The sequence below is a fragment of the Daldinia caldariorum genome (assembly GCF_022478825.1).
Source record: "Daldinia caldariorum strain CBS 122874 unplaced genomic scaffold F4812scaffold_22, whole genome shotgun sequence".
NCBI lineage: Eukaryota > Fungi > Ascomycota > Sordariomycetes > Xylariales > Hypoxylaceae > Daldinia > Daldinia caldariorum.
The window spans coordinates 266776-284237 of record NW_025953058.1 but is presented as its reverse complement, the minus strand read 5'-3'; the positions used below and the strand labels follow the sequence as shown (position 1 = coordinate 284237).

Sequence of the window (17462 nt, the reverse complement as noted above, 5' to 3'; positions counted from 1 at the left end):
TCAATTAAGTCGCATTGTAAATTAAGACCGTTTAAGCATTATCTATCACTTGTTTAGGACCTAGGAGATACCCAGGGAACTTCAACGAGGTAGCATATATGTATAGCAGTAGAGCAAAGTTGTACTAGAAAGGTGAAAGCGATTCTATGAAGCAATCAGGATGGTACAGTGCTTTAATCCGTCCTCTGACCAACAGACCGGTGACGAGAGGATGAGGCGCAAGGATGTCCTCTTGCATCATTCTCAATGTTGAGTCAAAGTCAAGGAGAATTCAACTGAAAAGAGCCTCAAAGATTTGACCGCGGTGTCCTAGGATGTAAGAAAAAAAAAAAAAAAAAAAAGCCCTCATTGCTAGAACCTGAGACACTAATAAATTGGGTGGCAGTGTCTCTTTCCATCAACAAATAGTACCTACAATACCTGCCCAGCAGCTAACCTAATGTAGGTAAAAGTCTGTAGCTATGCGCAGCCTTGCCTTAACCCTGGGCAGATTGGGTAGTAGGTTCGGCAGGACCGGGTAACCGTTCCAGAGATGCCCGCCCAATCTAGAATCACGTTAGGTTCCATAGTTCCTCATCCCTTGGTAGAAATTCCATTATATATCATCGCGATATACTTAGCCCTATATTCGAAGACGCAGAATGCCGTTACAGCTAGCTTACCTTACCTCCGTCTTGGAACCAATCCCACTCCGCCAAGATGGGAATGGGGCTCGATATACATATGTCACGCACATACCTACATAGGTACCTCTTAGGTAGCCCCGGGCTGTACTGACCGATCTTAGAAAGAAGCATCTGTGTCCTTCTCTGTAGGGGTGAAAAATGCTCTTTTGATGCATGGTGATGACACCAGAACAAGAGACATGATTACACGCATTTGCATGTACAACACAATATCTAGGCGGTAGTAAGAGTACCAACAGGGAAGGTCGAACCTCATCGGCCCCCCATGCCGGCCACCTCCTGCCTACATAATATTCTCCGCTTGGCCAATTCAACATCGAAAGTGCTTCGTTGACGAATGAAGACGTTCCTGATATTGGCCGAATTCATTTGAGCCAGGCCCCGTCGGCTATCCTAGCCGTTCAGGCAAGGTTAGGCTGGTAGGTGATAAGAGTAGCGTCTTACCGCATGTCAACATGGAGTAGCATGCGCCTTGCGCAAATATTTTGCGACTTAGCACCACATATTGCGACCTAACGCCACCACCACCAGGCCGTTGCACGAACGTTAGTAATGTTGTTCCTTCTTGCCGCGAACTTCACCGTCTCCAAATCCAGCCCAAGGTGATTCACCGGTCTTCCAACGCATAAAGTTGCGCCTCGTGGGTACCTATGCATCGTGTCCTTACAGATCATCATATGGTAAGATGAGAGGGCTGTCTGCGACGGGACACTATGAAAGAGATCGGCTGGATCGAGATCCTGTTGCAACCTAGGCGTTGTCTACGCTTCGCGAAAGTATTCGTTGGGCATAATTATCATTAAATCTATCGTAGCTTTATGTTTATCCATAAGTACGCCCCGTCGCCCGATATACATGGTATTCGATCGTCAATCATATGCGACCTCGACACATAGAAACGTAACCTTCGAAAATATGTCTCTCCTCGAGACGGTTTCATAACACCGTATGACGGTAGATCGCTTCTCTAGCTATATTCACAATAATGGCAAGGGATACGAATCGCGCTTTGGTTCGATTTGCGTAACAATGTACACGGGTAAGCTGACTATCGGCAGCTTGTGTAGAAGATCGGCTCCGAACTTGGAGATAAAACGAGGCTTGCATGGCTCATTTGGGTCGTCTTAGGGGATGCGCTTCCGTATTAAAGACAAATTCGTCTAAGTCAATAAGATCCGGTGAGGAGAATATCAGGTAGAAGTACCTGAGTGTCTCGGCCATCCAGAAACTCTACGATAACGTCAGTCGAAGCTTAAAACTTTGCAATATTCGATAGATACATCAACCTACCTCCATAGAGTCCGTCTTGACTGTGACAGTATCTCTGACGGACTGGATCGACGAGAAGGCCAGATCGGTCTCGGTTGCTTTTCGAATCGCCTGGAACATCCTCCACGCCATCTCCTGGTACTCGGAATTACCGGTCATGCGATACATGAGAAATACGCTCTCAATGGCTTCTGGCCGTAGAAGATACCGTGGATCACGTGCGCTTGTGAAACCCCTTTTCAACTGCGTATTCGATTGATCTTGCCATTCGTCCTCGTCCCATTCACACGGATCCAGGGTCTCACATCTGAGGAGGTTAAAGATTTCGGGCATAATGCCAGTAGGCATGGCATCGTACGCCCACACGCAACCCCGAGTGATCTTCTCAGCGATTTCGAGATGTTCTGGGATGTTGAAAAGCTTGCTCCCGAGCCCAAACATTCCACCGACGAAGCACGCAAGGTGTTGTCCCTCTGCGGTCAGATGGGGCCCAGTATCATCTGATACGAACACGGTTCCAGTGAAAAGTATATCGTCTTGATCCGGCGTTTTGGGTCTAAATAGCAAGTTCTTTATCACCGTATCCATCGCTCCGCGGTACAGCTTCTCATACACCGGTTCGAGACCACCAAGTATAGCATACGTTTTGGGTAGATACTCGTAAAGACTGTCTGCTAGTGCGCCGAGCGTAAAGCTGTTATCGCTATCTAGCTGTAGCTGTTTGAAGTCAAAGAATGTTGGCCACATGCCTGGTAAGGCCGTCTTGTTCTGCCATTCGTCCAAGACCATTGTTACTCGGTTTATAGCGTCGTAATATTTACTGTTTCCAGTAAGTTGCGATAGCCTCGTAAACTCGACCGACGATGACGTGACCGAGGCAGACGGGTCATGATAGCCAGCCTCTTGGTTACCATGCTTGGCATCGTCAAAGTTCAACCAGAACGGTGGCATATGGTTCGGCGTGTCGTATGCCATATAGAGCATGTCGCCAAGCTCAATGGCTTTCTCGAGTAATGCCGTCTCTAAGCTCAAGTCATACGCGCCTAAAAGACCACCGAGGTGTCGAATAGTAGTCTCGAAGAAATTACAGGAAGTGTCGCTCGTACGAGACCAATTTATGGTCACGGCTGCGGCGGCTGCTTCGTAGAACTCGTCCTTTAGGCCCATAATCCAGAGAGTTGAGAGAGAATCAACGAGTGTAGCACCCCAACCGCCGAAGCCCGGCGCATCCCTCCCTTTCCCAGATACCGGCATGAGTTCATCGTAACCAAACCCGGCGTTCTTATAGCTCGTCCAACTCTTTACGAACGCGTCCTTAACTTCCGCCCGCCGACTCGCTAAGACCTCTTCCCTCGCAACACCTTCGGGACTGGTATCGGTAGTGAATGAATATTGAACTTTAGGAAGCGCGCGAGGTGTACCGGTAGGTAAAGAGACATATTCCGATATTCGATACTTTAACGGTTGCTGGGACCAGTTATAAGTCGTCCTAACGAATGTAAAGCCGAAGAGGGTATCGCGATGCTCGGGGATAAGTCCGACTAAGAGGTATAATACGAGTACTAGGAATAATGAAGCGAGTACGCGTGTCTTTCGTCGAAAGAGTGCCATCATGGCGTCGTGAGGTTGGTGAAGGACCTGCCATTGAACATTTTCCACCAACATGAGGGGGGCAGAAATTGGGTTATGCTGGTTGAAATACCCTCTTTAGGCGTCTTTAGCCCTGCCAACCAACAGCCAAACAACCAATAGGAAATACTATTCACTCATTACCGGTACTATTAAGACCATTAAGACCATGAAGGTAGTGAATTAAGATAATTAAGATACGTGGGTAGCCAAGAAAGACGGAGGACGGAAAACTGGCTAAATTTGACAGCGCGCGGTGTCAGGGTGTGCGGACTGCATTAGCGAAACAAATACTAATACAAATAAATGTATAAATATGTGTCAGGAATTGAAAACTCCGTGGCGTCTAACCGGGGATGAGGAAGACATCAATCAATTCATACCTAGACGTATCGAGGTACTAAGTCGGTAGGGTGTAGGTCAAGGAATGGGGGATGCGCAGGTAGAAGGCTTAGGTCAGGTATTTATTTAATATTTAAGCAAGGGAGGCGTTTTAAATGTTAAGAAAGACTTGCCTGCGAATAGAAATTAAGATTCCCGGCTACCCGGCACGCTACTAAATAACTCTAAAAACCCCGCTAGCCGTTGTAAGCCGGCAGGCCGGTTAGTTAACTATTAGACTTTCCTATCGCAGTTTCTTCTTATCTCTTAATCTATTAAACCGTAGATCGTCAGGGCTCTTCTGCAGGCCTCCAGCAAGGTACCTGCCGAACACGAGATCTTATATCAGCCAGTAACTCAACTAAACTCTCAAGCTATTATAGGTACACAATTTAAGTACCTAGGTACCTAATTAGTTGCCATTAAAACAGGTACCTGATTCACTAATAAATATTAATTACCTCTACTAAGAACATCACTATACCCAAGTGATGTTTGCTCTTTAGTTCTTCTTATCTACCTCTAGGTAACTTAACACATTCCCAAACTACCTCTGAATGTGAACAACTCAATCCACAACTACGGGGCATTTTCGCTCAACTTTATTTCTACGTTGCTTTCATTAAAATAAGGCCAAAAATCATTATGCCACGTAACAACCCCTAGTACTCGCCGCTTCTATACGAACCAATACTAGGTGTTATTTAATATCTATATGTCCTCGAGGGCCAACTAGACACCAGTATATACTCTATTTATATTAACGAACCAAAACCCTTAAAAAGATTCAGAGATAATATTGTAAGAATGGTAGATGGTAGAGAAGAATTTAACAAAGTCCGATTTAAACGAGTGATATACATGTGTCTAACTGCCACTTAAGGACATAAGACTACCTCATGTTATTATCAACGAGTTGAATAGCATCTTCTTGTCAATGGAATTCGTAATATTAGACTTATGGAACAACAAAAGCTTCGGTACTCGCACAGTGAGTCCACCCTTTAACAACTAGCATAATGATAACAATAATTATTATTATCGCTTAACGGAGCAAAACCCATTATACGACAGACACATTTATCTCATCTGTGAACTTCATATTAGTTACACCACCTACAACTCAGGTAACTTTAGACTGTTAGTAACGTAACGCAGTAGAGGTATCCCATCGAACAGCGATAACAACAGCAACAGCAATAGACTCATTTCCCCAACTTATCAAGCCATTTCCCCACAACGCCTCTACAGAACTTCCATATCCTCTTAATTTTAACCCCCCAGATCTTCCCTCCCACTGTACCTTTATTGCCTGTATTTCTATCCTCCCGTCTATCCGCCTCTCCCGTCTCCTGCATCTCCTCCTCCTCCTCTACCTTACCCACGTTCTCCAACACCCACGCGACCTCGCGCGCCACCACGTCCGGCCGATCGCGCACGACGTGGTGTCCACAGTCCGGAACGCGGACGTACCTCTTCCTCGCGTTCGGCGCCGCGAGGCCCAGCTGCTTCTTCTTCAGCCGCTCGTCGGCGGCGTCGTAGACCCGCAACATCTCCCGCCTCTGCCTCAGGACCTCCCTTTTCAGTTCGTCGTCCGCCGCCACGCTCGCCTCCGCCGCCGCGAGGTCCGCCCACTGCCTCATCAGCGAGTTCCCGCGCACCACGCTCAGCGGCCGCGTGCCCAGGACCCGCCGCGCGTACTGGGCCCTCTCGACTTCCGGGTCGAGACCGCCTTCCTGGCCCGTTTCCACGAGCACCATGCCCACGACTCGCACCGCGTTGTCGTTGTCGTCATCGTCCTTGCCCTCGTCTTTCCTTGAGATTTCGCCCTGCTGCTTCTGTTCTTGCTGTTCCCGCTCTAGGAACGTTCGTGCAAACGCGCCCCCGTACGAATGCGCGACGAGCACGCATGGCCCCTTCAGCCCCTCGCTTATTAGATACTCCCTCAGCTCGGAGGTGGCCTGCGGCGGGCGACGGTTCAGGATACCGCGGGAGTACAGCAGGACGCGTAGGCAGTGAGGTACAGCTGTTAGCGTGTGCGCCAGTGCGTCCCATGACGGCGAGCACGACTCGCCCGAGCCGTGGAAGCAGATAATGAGTGGTCGAGACGCCGTCGCTCCGTCGTCAGCTATGGCTGGATCCGGGTCGGGATCCAGGAGCTTATGCTCCACTACTTCGAGCGAGGAGGTTTCTTCTTGGGTTTCCTCTGGGGTTTCCACGGCTGACGACATCTCGTCATTACTCAAATTCGCACTCATCGAGCACGAAGGTCATCTGCGCTGCAAGTTGGCCGAGATGATCCGTACTTTCATCTCGAGGCAGAAAGCCCACGAGGCGTGCTTTCTTCTAATTCGAGATGATATTTTACGCCAGACGCTTGATTTGGCACTTCGAAGGTGTGTAGGTGTTTGTTGGAGCTCCAAGCTGTGAGAATGACGAATCCTTCTGTACGGCTGGGGATTACGTGCACGGACCATGGGACACATGTTCCAATATGCATCTTTTCAGGTGACGAGCCGCACTGTGGGATAACACAAGCAGCTGTACAAATATAGATATTATGCTGGAAAGTGGCCAATAGTATTTCCTTTTTATTCCTTGGGTTTTAAAATCGCGCCGAACCTTGGGGGTATATCCATGCAGTCTTCATATGCTGTTCCCATGCCATACAACCAAACATCCCAATGTCCGCATATGCCCAACGCGCAACAAAAACCAATATTCCCCATGAACTCCCCTGATAGGCTTTGCATTAGCCTAGATAATGCATTCCCTTACAACAAAACGCCAGACTATGCTAAATGGTACTAATATCCTTTAATATGTGAAATGTGATATCTGACCGTTAAACATTTACCTAAATCCCGGGAAGACTTTAAGAGCCGTACGTTTCCCTATTGCCCCGTTAGCTTCTAGACCCACTGGTGTAGTTAAACGACTTGCATTGAGGCCGCCCGTCGTCGCTGTTTGTTTCGTCAACGGGTACTACAAGCTCTTGCATGTGATCTCGTGTCGTTTCCATCGTGCTCGATATACCATCCCTCGGCTGCTCTTGTAAGTCAATAGCTTCTTCCGGCTGCGGAGATGAGATTTTGCATATATGTTTTTTCATAGAGCTGCTCCACGAGGATAGCCTCTGTCGACCCCTTTCGACGTCCACGGTAATCACCGTACCGCTGGACCGTAATTTCCGAGTACCTAACTCTCTGCGCACCATCGAATTCGTTATTTCTGGACAATAGCCACGAGGCAACATTGATGCTTTGCAGGAAGGACATAGCGAGCTAACTTGGCCCAGGAATTCGTCAATACATTCGGGATGGTAGATATGACCACAAGGTAGTTCGCGGATGATTGTCTTCTTGGATTCAAAATCTTCCAAGCAGATGAGGCACGCCGGTTGGTAATCAAGTCCCGAATCGTTCTTCTCGATCCTCACACTGTCTGGTATTCGACTAACCTCCGACGACCTTCGCCCTGTCTTTTGCGGGGATTTGACCAACGTGGGTGACGACGGTAATGGAGGGTCGTAATTATAGGTAAATAAAGGAAAAGTTAGAATGTGATGCATCGGTACCATCAACCTTTTGATACCCAGCGCCTCCAGATTCACCTCACCCCGCATCACGCGGCGCCGTAAAGCGGCGCGACGGCGACTCTGGACAAAGTGCATGAGCAGCGAGGTACTGGCGATGATGGCAATAATTACGCCAAGGATAATCAAAATGAACGCCCATAACGGGAGCGTCGTTGACACGGTAACTACTGTTAATTCCGTCCATACTCGTACGTAATCTGCCGGGTTTGGAGAGTACGTAGTAATAATCTGATTACTAAATGGGACTTGGGATAAATCACCAGAATAAAGGCTGAGCTGCCTCATCATCTCGTTCCCGGAAGCACCGGGAATCGCGTAAATGGGATAGCGATTCTGCGTCTTCCATATACCGCCATCTCCCAGGTCCCAAGCATCGTCATCGATGTCTGGTGGTTGACTGGTATCATTATCTGGACGATAAACAAGCATCCCTCGGATAGGGTCCAACCTGGCGGATGCAAGAAATGACTGGGTGCAGTCAGGGTTAATCCACGGCGCTAGGGCTATAAGATTGTAATTCGTAGGTGGCAAATTCACTTGTCGTGTGACATTTGCTGGGATGTATTTCGCCGCCTCTTCCTGGCATGGGTCATTGTCGTCAAGGTCTGGGACATACAGGAGACCTTGAATGACACCATTTGGAGTTGAAACTGAAGTGGTAGAGAGAGTGGTGATATTTTCAAACAGATCCTCGGAATATGCTATATGGCTCTGTCACGATGTGTAAGCAACATTTTATTCTCGTGACATACTCGCCATTTCTTGGGGTTTCAACACGTACAGATAATGCAGTAATATTTCTGAGGATAGTGCTAGGAACCGAATGGCCACCTGTCCAACTGGGATTGCTAAATAACAGTCTATTCAGATATTAGCACGATACCTCTGAAGACTTGGCCTATTAAACTCGAACAAGTGCACGGATGGAATGGCAATAACGATAACGGCGATGGTGACAGCGATGGTGATGCTTAGCATTGGCAAGAGACAGCGGGAGATGAGACAAAACGAAACTGATGAAATGCATTTTGGTGTAATGTTACGTCGTACGACGCAGGCGATGGAGCGATCGCGAATGCATCGGCGACACACCACTTTTACATCGTTGATCTCATCGACGCTGGTCTATCAATCAACAATGATTTTCACACCAGCCATTCAGCCAACCAACAACGATCCGGTGATGCTAAGCTTTTCCTGATGGCCCGGTACCTGCTTGGCAGAGCCCAGCAGAATGGAAAAAGAAAAAAAGAAGCTTTTTCTTGGCGACGTACACGACATTCCGGACGGTTTGGAGTGCTGTAAACTAGACGTCAGCAGCTGTGTGCCAAGGGATTCTAGAGGAGGGTTCGGCCGGTGCCAAGAAGATTTTCAATGGCTATATAATAAACAACTTCTCGGCAGCGGGGAAAAAAAGGGACAAAAATGAGAAAAATGACGAAATTGGCAAAGCTACTAAAGGGACGGGAGAGAATAAAAAGAAGAGGGTCCAAGACATACACATGCTCTTATAGTCATTATACTATTTTGAGGGATGGTTGAGACATTACGATTGATAACGAAATAACAAAAAGGGAAGAAGAGAGACACAGGTTCTCAGGGACAGGAACAGGAACAGGAATAGAAACGCAAATGACGCGGGAGGGATTAACAGGTTAGCAGTTAATTTGTGAGGTAAGTTGGTTAAGTTAAGAGAGAGTTAATGTCAGGTGTTAGGGCGGGAAGCGATGAAAAAGATGTTCTTGGCAAGTTTGGGGGTTAGAAATTGGGGAAGAGAAAATGAGATAATAGGGGGACCCAAGGAAATAGCTAGCAGGGATTGTGGGAAGGGTGGGTTTAACTGATGGAAGGGGAGAGAGACCCCATTCATTATATCAGCTGAGTGAAGCGAATTTGAGTTTTTTTTTTTTCTCCTCTTCTTTTAAGATTTCAAATGCATTACAATACAACCAGCAGCTAGTGCACATTTATCTGATACGATACCTGTACATACAACACATAAGCCCTAGGTAACAAATTAGGTGCACAATTCCAAATCGGGTTGTGCGCCCTGGGGAATTATTCATATATTCATAAGTTAATAGGTCAAATACGCATAGTAGACATACATAAGCTGTCACGCACTAAGAGGCAGGCAGACACTTCCCTTGTATGCTGCTCTACGTTACTAGACATCTAAGTGGCTACGTAATACGACTGATAAAGCCCAGATGGCTCTTACCTACTGCATACGGTACCTACATCTGGATAGCCAGGTGGCCAGGGTGTTCCATCAACCCCATTAGCACCTAGTGTATGTCCGATCGTCAGGTATCGATCGACTCCGAAGTGAAAAAAAGCTACATTAGGTCAGGATTTAGCACGGACTTACATTGTAATGTACCTAGATAAGTGTCTAGCATGAGATATGTATTAGATACCTGTCATTCTCACCTAACAGAATAAAAACAGCCCGGATACTTATAAGCCACTGGAACAAAAAGGAAAAGAGAGTGAGAAATAATAAGCAGGTAACGTAAGTGCTCATCAAGCTTTGGCAATCCTACCTAATCAGCGTTGTTTCGATGCAAGCCCCTGTCAGACTTTTCTCGGGCTATCGGATGCCCTTAAATCCACCGCCCAGGGTGCCAGGATGCCAGGATGCTTAATGTTAGTTGGGGTGTTTTATGGAACTAGACGATAGAAAATCTGGCAGGCTAGCTTACTTTAGATGACTGCAGCTCAATCATGTTGATGTAGGATGATTAGGATTCTTAGGTTAGATAGGTACCTCCTATCGAAGGTATAGAGGTACTTAATGTATGAGAAAAGATTCATTGTTAATTCACATCTCAGCCCTTCTTTGTGTCACACACACAACGTAGCTCTTATGTTATTAGCGTGGTATGGGAGAGATGGATAAATGGAAAGCTTAATACAGGTATTAGTTATGCAACTAAAGTAGTGACATTACAAGTAGTTACCGTTAGGTAATTATTGTTGGTATTAGATACTTCGAACACTACTGTAATCACACGTATATAAAGTTTATAGTATTCAAATAACTGAACTCGCAAATGTATACAATACCTAGCAAAAAAACGTGCTATAGGTAACTTTCATAACCCCGAGGTTAAGACAGGCCGGCCCAGAACAAAAGCTTGTCGCGCTGGACGCCTTAAAAAAGCTTGTCTTGTCTCGTGCATGAACGAGTCGACCCACCATCAGCAACCCGCCAAGCACATGGCGTCTTCTCCACGTCGGTACGTAGTAGCGCCCTGATGACATCCCAACTTATCGACTCGACTCCGACAACTTCGACGGGGTCCTGCGGGTCTGAAATATCAACCAACGACACTTTCTTTTAGACGACACTTTTGGATGCGCTTACGGGTATTACTTGGTAATACCTAAGTAATATAATAGTAATAGTACTTGTTGGTAGCTTCTACATACATGTAGGATAAATTTCGATCCTTTATTTATTATTATTATTTTTTTTCTCGCATTCATTTGCCCATCATCATTTTCAGGTAGCCTCGTTGGCGGGGAAATGCAGGTTTTAAGATGAGAAATTTCTCCATTGGTCTAACGAACTAACGGCGTCTCGGATACTTACCGCATTACAGCATCTCCCCGAGCCTTCCGGTCCCAAGGTCGAGAAATCGTAATGATATCGTAGCTTGGGGTCTAATTCAAGAGTAATGAGGCACATTTTAATTTCACATTTAACTCACTAATCCTCGCTTATGCACGAATGGTCTTCATTCGAATAGGACTGCAATACCTTATAGTCCGCGGAAACGCAATGATAAGCAAGCAGGCCGAAAGTGAGATTCTGACAGTCGGTCACTTCTCCGACTCGTTTCCACCCCTTTCCATGTGGTTACACCCCTAGCTTATTTGCCGACGTCTTATCGGAGCATACCGGGAAAGCCAAGAACATAGGTCTGACAGCATCTCATCGGTGTGGGCCCCGAAATTCCGTTCGATGGGCCGACAAGTTCGGCCGGTTCTGTGTATCTTCTTATTAGCTAGAATGCGACTCAGAAAGGAGGGATGGATAGAACCAAGAGATAGGTCGACAAGGGACACAGCCCACCCATCCGTACTTTCGCTAAATGGCGTACGTATTAAGATCTAAATAGGAAATCCACTCATTTTTTTTTCCCGCGCAGCGGTAGTTGCGGTAGAGGGAAACCCTGGTTAATAAAGCCGGATGTGGATAATTCGAGCGAGTGCTTGGACTAATATTTGCTAGCACATGTACGTTGGGTGCGTATTCTCCAAACCCTAGTACATATTATGATTCTCGACAGAGATTCAATACTCCAAGTGCATTTAAGTAATGTCATCTTGCTTCTACTTAAACACAGCTCTTCTAGAAACTGGGCAGCCTGATGTCTTTGCTCTTATAGGCCAGCGTTGGCAGACACTAGAAGTGTATATACTTTAGCTATTTTAGCTCTTGACCCGGACCAAGACCCCTAACATAACTTACACAGGATCATTCGCCGAATTTATATACCTTCGTAAACTGATAAAAAAAATTCCGAGTAATAAGCAATCAATTTTCACTGTACGAGAAAGACCTAAGTGGCCATAATCCATCCCCCTGAAATCCGTCACACCCTTCAACCGCATCAAACGCATGTCATTTGCCACAAATTCGAAGATCAGAGATATGGATATGGGAAATGGGCCGTTTGAACTGCTCAGCTCGGAGTTATGCGAGGTAGGTAACATACAGGTGTGTGGTCGTACATGCCACATAAAAACGGCTCTTATGTAGGTAGGTAGGTAGGTACCTAGCAATCCTTCTAGTCGACGGTAAAACGAGTGCTAGGCAACTAAAGACGCCTAGAAATAAATGCCGAAAATACTACGTGATCCTGGCTCAACTATGGTACCGAATAGAGCGATAATTCCAGGCGGTGTACCAAAGCGAAGCTTCAGTGAACCCGTAGTTGGCGACTGAGAGAATATTTCTATTATTATACTTCCCCGCAGCTGTATGATCATGTAGATAAAACAAAATGAGTCTATAGGTGCTCTTACTATCAAAAAATACCATCCTAGGTGGAAGTAGAGAGCTTCTTTTGGATTGGGTTAGCTCTGGGAGGGCTTCATGGAGTAGTTAGATTGCCGCTTTCAAGCTATGCCAATGAGCGAGTTCTGACTCGTCGATCTTGCTCGTGGTTCAAAGGGAATCTCTGAAGCAAAACTAGCCTGATGACGCTTACATCTTACCAGTCAACACACAGCGGTGATTGTGCTTTGTCTAGCCTTATCATTAATGCAATGAAGCTATGGTAATGACAAATACCCCCTAGCCAAATGTTCCTTATCTAGAAATAGTTTCCTTGTCGTGCTTAGATCAGCCTACCAACTACTAATGAAACAGCTCCATTAAATATGTACTGATCCCCAGGGTGTCGGATAGACCCCGTGATGTATGTCGTGTACAGAGTGAATACTAGAGACACTAGCAAGCGTATAGAATGGTAATCTATTAGCGCTTGCCCCCTCGAAGCACCTTCGAAGGAGCTGTGTACCCCTGGGTCTATCACCCAATATGTTCTAGCCTCTCATACCCCTGATACAGACATACGGATACTAGACAAGAAAATGATAGTTTGTTTGCAAATGACTATAGTCTCAACAACTGAGTACCTAAGTGCCTCAGGTACCTAACCTAAACTTTAACCATTGACTCCGGTTCATGGGTACGAGTATACTATGCATGTAAACTTTCAAATAAATTATAAATAACCAACTACAAAGCAATCTCATAGCGTTATTAGTAACAAACTTATTCGACCGTACTGTCTATTCGCCTACCTTTCGTCATTTGTAAACGCATATCAGGATCATAGACAAGACATCTTGGCAAGGTTTGGTAGAAGAAGCCGTTGCCACACAAGGAGAGAAGAAAAAAGCAACGAAAGATCTCTCTATCTCTCTCTCTTCCTCTCAAACTCCCTTATATACACAAACTATGGCCCACTAGAGGTCTACCCAGTCGAATCGTGACACATCAAGGACAACAAGATATTACGTTCTATACGTACAGCCGTGGTTCTCAGAGTAGCATACCTACCTCTTAGAGTTCTTGTGGAACAGGCATGCATCAATATCTCTTATTCTGCCTCGTGATAACAGGAAAAAAGCCACAGTCGCCCAAGAATAGGAGTATGTGGCCCCTCGTAAAGTTAAGGTTTTGTCAGATATCTTTCGCGTCGAATTTCCAAGGGTATTCTTTGGGTAAATGATCAAGTTGTTAGGTCCGAGTTACCATCGTTGCCAGTAGAGCTTTACCACAGCTCAGTGTCATGTTGTCGCAGTATAGCCCTATAGACTTTCTCAAGTGTAGACCCCTAGTGGGTTATCATCGTGTATATAAGGTACCTAGGTAACTAGACCATGGACCTCTTACCGCTTCCCTCTTTCTTTCTTTGTGCAACAACGATTACATTTACTCAAACCATAACACATGTACAATAATTTTTAGAAAAAAGGGGGTTGGGGGCGGGGGGAAGGGGTCTCATTCACAATGACAGGGGATGGTGCCTAAGGACATAATGTCATATCATGCTAATTATATTTGAATTCGAATTTATCTGCTACGGGGTCGATGATATAAATCATAAACGTGCTTAGTATTTTTCAGGTACCTAAAGCTTCCATAAACTAACGGTAATGACAGTTTTACTTTTATTTCTTTTCGCTCCACACTCGCCACACGCACTCTACATTAGGTAGGTAAATTCCGTCGATGGAATACCTACTTCCCGAACTGTCTTTCGCGTTCTATCAGTACCAATTCCCCTCTGGAGGACGAGTTATGCGGACGCCCTTCAGGGAGCAGTGGTGCTGCTAGGTCGGGGAGGGAATCCACTGCCCGGCGGGCCGCCCGGACCTCCGGGGCCACCAGGGAAGCTACCTCCGGGAGATGCGACACCGCCTCCCTCGTAGTAGTGGGCGGCAGCGTGGGCGTTCGCAGTCTGGTTGGCCTTGGTGTCGACGAAGACGGTCAGGTAGGCCAGGAGGCCGTCCTGGAGCTCGCTGCCAAGGAGGACGTAGTCGACGAAGGGGTCGTACTCGGCCGTGGAGGTCTCGGCGTCGATGCCGTCCTCCGAGTTGAGGGTCAAGGGCTGGGTGTTGGTGCTGTAGGGCTCGAGCTCCTCGACCGCGCTGATGAGGCTCTGGTCGAAGAACAGCTGCCCGATGTGGTTGGGCTTGCCGTCCGTCAGGTAGGTGTTGTTGGGCAGGACGGTGGCGTTTTCGGTGCTCATCATGTGGATGTGAGGAGCGCGGCCGATGTAGTGGCCAGGGAAGATGGTGTCAAACTGGACTACGCCATCTTCGTCTGTGCTCTGAATACCACGGCCGTAGGTGGTGTCAAGGCCGGCCTGGCCCATTATAGAGATACCGGAGTATACACCCGTAGCATTGCAGTGCCAGATATCTATCAGCATGTTGGGGATAGCCTCGAGGGTGTTGATGTCAATGAACTGCAGGTCCAGGTGTAGAGGCACACCAGCCTGGTCCTCACTAACATCGGTCTGTAATTGATTGGTTAGCGTTTAGTAATGTCATATCTTGGTATCAGAAAGATAGCATGATTGAAATGAGACAAACGTACTCGGATCAACTCTCCTGCCACCCAGTAAGGACCGATCGTAACTTCGGGGACAAGAGCAGCAGTCGAGTTCGAATCGAAGATAACGTCTAACGGGGTATCTAGGTTGTAACCCAGTTCCGTACTATCGTGCGTGACGCTCAAATACTTTTCGAGCTCAGCCTGACCTCTCTTGGACTTCATACGCTCTGGTTTGGAATTAGTAACAGGAGTTATCAGACGCCTTTGGGATGGCTTACTGTCACTAAGACCGCGTTTCTCACGGAGACTCTGAGCGGTAGCGGCACGTCGAGCAATTGCACGAGCTTTGAGAGCGGCTGTGGCAGGAGTAGTGCCGTAGTTAACGATAGCTCGACGAGCTCCTGCCTGAGCATGGTTGTGCATAGCCCGCTCATACTTGACTACCTCTTTGCTGTCCCCAGGATGGGCCACAGCAACACCGAGGAAAGAGGAAGCCGCCAAGGAGGCGGTGATTGCGCGGAGGTTAACCATATTGAGCCGAACTTAAGATATTTGGAAGCTTGGGAGTGTCGAAAGATATGGAAAGAGTGAAAAGGCTCTGGTTGGGTCAGAGTCAAGAAGTGAATAGCATGGCGGAATCGACGCCGTTATATCTTCAAGCTCGGCTTGTATATAGAATATGATCTACGCAGCCGATCAGTCACCGCCAATTCTCGAACCGTTGGCAAAAATCTCCACCACGCAAGATCGCGGTAGCACATTCTCCTTTGTCCTTGATGGCACCCTCCTAAATTGGCCTCGCCGGGGACCCCCTTCCGCTATTTGTGGGATCTTCACAGATTCGCCTAGGGATCCAATATCAAATCATATCGTAAGACCCTGTCCACTTCAGTATTGCAGCCAAGACCAGTTGGTCCGGAAAAGCCAATGAGAGAGCGGCGGTTGAAAACGCAATGATGCAAGAGGCTGGCTTGAGCTATACCCAACATCCAAGCGGCTACCTTAGTAGTTGATGTTGAAGTCGCGTGACTTAGGCAGCTTGCAATGCTTTAATGGATATCATTAGACTCGTAGGATATATTCGACCGATATCTATCTACTGTTTTGATGTTGTCGAGGAACCACTGTTAACCATCTAGGTGGTACATTATCTCTTGCGTTGGTCAACGATAACAAGAGGCAGCTCAACCTTCCTCGCGATCCATGTTGGGCAATTCATGTTTCTCTATCTCAAACGTCGGTATGCTTTACCCAGGGTGGTAGGTCTGAAGAGAAGAACAGAGATACCTGATAAGGGGGGGCCTTGATCCCTAAAAGAGACATTAGCGCCGCCAAGACGACTTTTTGTGTATGCTCATGTCGAAAGGGGCTTCCTGATACTTTACCTAGATTCTCCTTTAAACAGGTTCTCAAGACCCTCAACTCTTAATTGTCTTTGAACCTGACTAAAATCAAGAGTTATCTGTAGTCTGGCTAAGTTTTAATCCACTACCATCACTGATGTAACAGGGACGCGCGGCTCTCTCATACTATCCAATACTTGGATGGCGCCAAGAGGTTACAGTTGCATGCTCAGTACCCATCCGAAATACAAGGCTTGAGGCGCGCTAGAGCGATATTTCGTTTCTCCTGCGTCCCGCGAGCTGTAAGATCGGCGCTATGATAGGTACGCATAAACAAGGCTTCAACGCTATTATCATCTAGGTCTTTTGCATGGGGAACAATTGTCGAGATCCACCACCATGTTCTTGGCCAAGACCATCTACGCCGTTCTGACACTTAAACCGTGTCCACCCCCACTTAACCTCCATCCTATCCCCTTTTTTTTTGGATTTGATCAACAAATAGGATATCAGATAATCGTAAGCGGAGATGAATCTGAAAGGAAGGTGGATTCTAACTTGAAGTGAACAGATGGAGTATAACGGCGATGGGCCGAATGCTTACAAATGGTTGGCATAGTCTGTGGCAAATTAGCTTCTTTTGAGATAGGGTCAAAGAAGGCATGATTTGGCTTTATTTGGTTAGTTACTGAAGATCTATCTAGTTCAAGGGACTAGATCTAAGAGTGTACTCTGATAAGTCTCCGAGGGAAATCTAGAGACTCAATTCCAACTTTGATGTGTAGCATACTTACCTAGGTAGGTAGCTTCGGTAGACTACAACGGTTTTCTCCTGTACAAATCATTCTACTCCGTATATGGCAAACAGTACCAATTCCAGAGTGATGAGTGCTAGCATTATAATTCCGTTATGATACACCGGCGGCCCTTATACGTTTTTCCTTCAGCTGCTATTGGGACAATATTTTCCGGGT

General features: G+C 46.8%; 4 protein-coding genes across 4 annotated transcripts; all 4 read right to left on the bottom strand.

Annotated features, from left to right (window-relative positions):
- Positions 1 to 1579: 1579 nt before the first annotated feature.
- F4812DRAFT_221206 (glycoside hydrolase family 47 protein) lies at positions 1580 to 4018 on the bottom strand. The gene is made up of 2 exons (XM_047930441.1): positions 1977 to 4018; positions 1580 to 1916 (listed from the first exon to the last, which is right to left on the bottom strand). Exons 1-2 carry the CDS (start codon positions 3618 to 3620, stop codon positions 1797 to 1799), a joined length of 1764 nt encoding a protein of 587 aa, XP_047786364.1. The 5' UTR covers positions 3621 to 4018; the 3' UTR covers positions 1580 to 1796.
- Positions 4019 to 4746: 728 nt separating this feature from the next.
- On the bottom strand, positions 4747 to 6492 carry F4812DRAFT_221112 (uncharacterized protein). Its single transcript, XM_047930440.1, has one exon. The coding sequence runs from the start codon at positions 6221 to 6223 to the stop codon at positions 5171 to 5173; it is 1053 nt and encodes a 350-aa protein (XP_047786363.1). The 5' UTR covers positions 6224 to 6492; the 3' UTR covers positions 4747 to 5170.
- Positions 6493 to 6870: 378 nt separating this feature from the next.
- F4812DRAFT_463108 (uncharacterized protein) lies at positions 6871 to 8541 on the bottom strand (the record flags this gene model as incomplete). Its single annotated transcript, XM_047938149.1, has 3 exons — positions 6871 to 8274; positions 8345 to 8423; positions 8477 to 8541. 3 exons carry the CDS (start codon positions 8539 to 8541, stop codon positions 6871 to 6873), a joined length of 1548 nt encoding a protein of 515 aa, XP_047786362.1.
- Positions 8542 to 14135: 5594 nt separating this feature from the next.
- Positions 14136 to 16225, bottom strand: F4812DRAFT_221083 (aromatic compound dioxygenase). The gene is made up of 3 exons (XM_047930439.1): positions 15424 to 16225; positions 15188 to 15372; positions 14136 to 15107 (listed from the first exon to the last, which is right to left on the bottom strand). The coding sequence occupies exons 1-3, from the start codon at positions 15674 to 15676 to the stop codon at positions 14400 to 14402; spliced, it is 1146 nt and encodes a 381-aa protein (XP_047786361.1). The 5' UTR covers positions 15677 to 16225; the 3' UTR covers positions 14136 to 14399.
- Positions 16226 to 17462: the final 1237 nt, after the last annotated feature.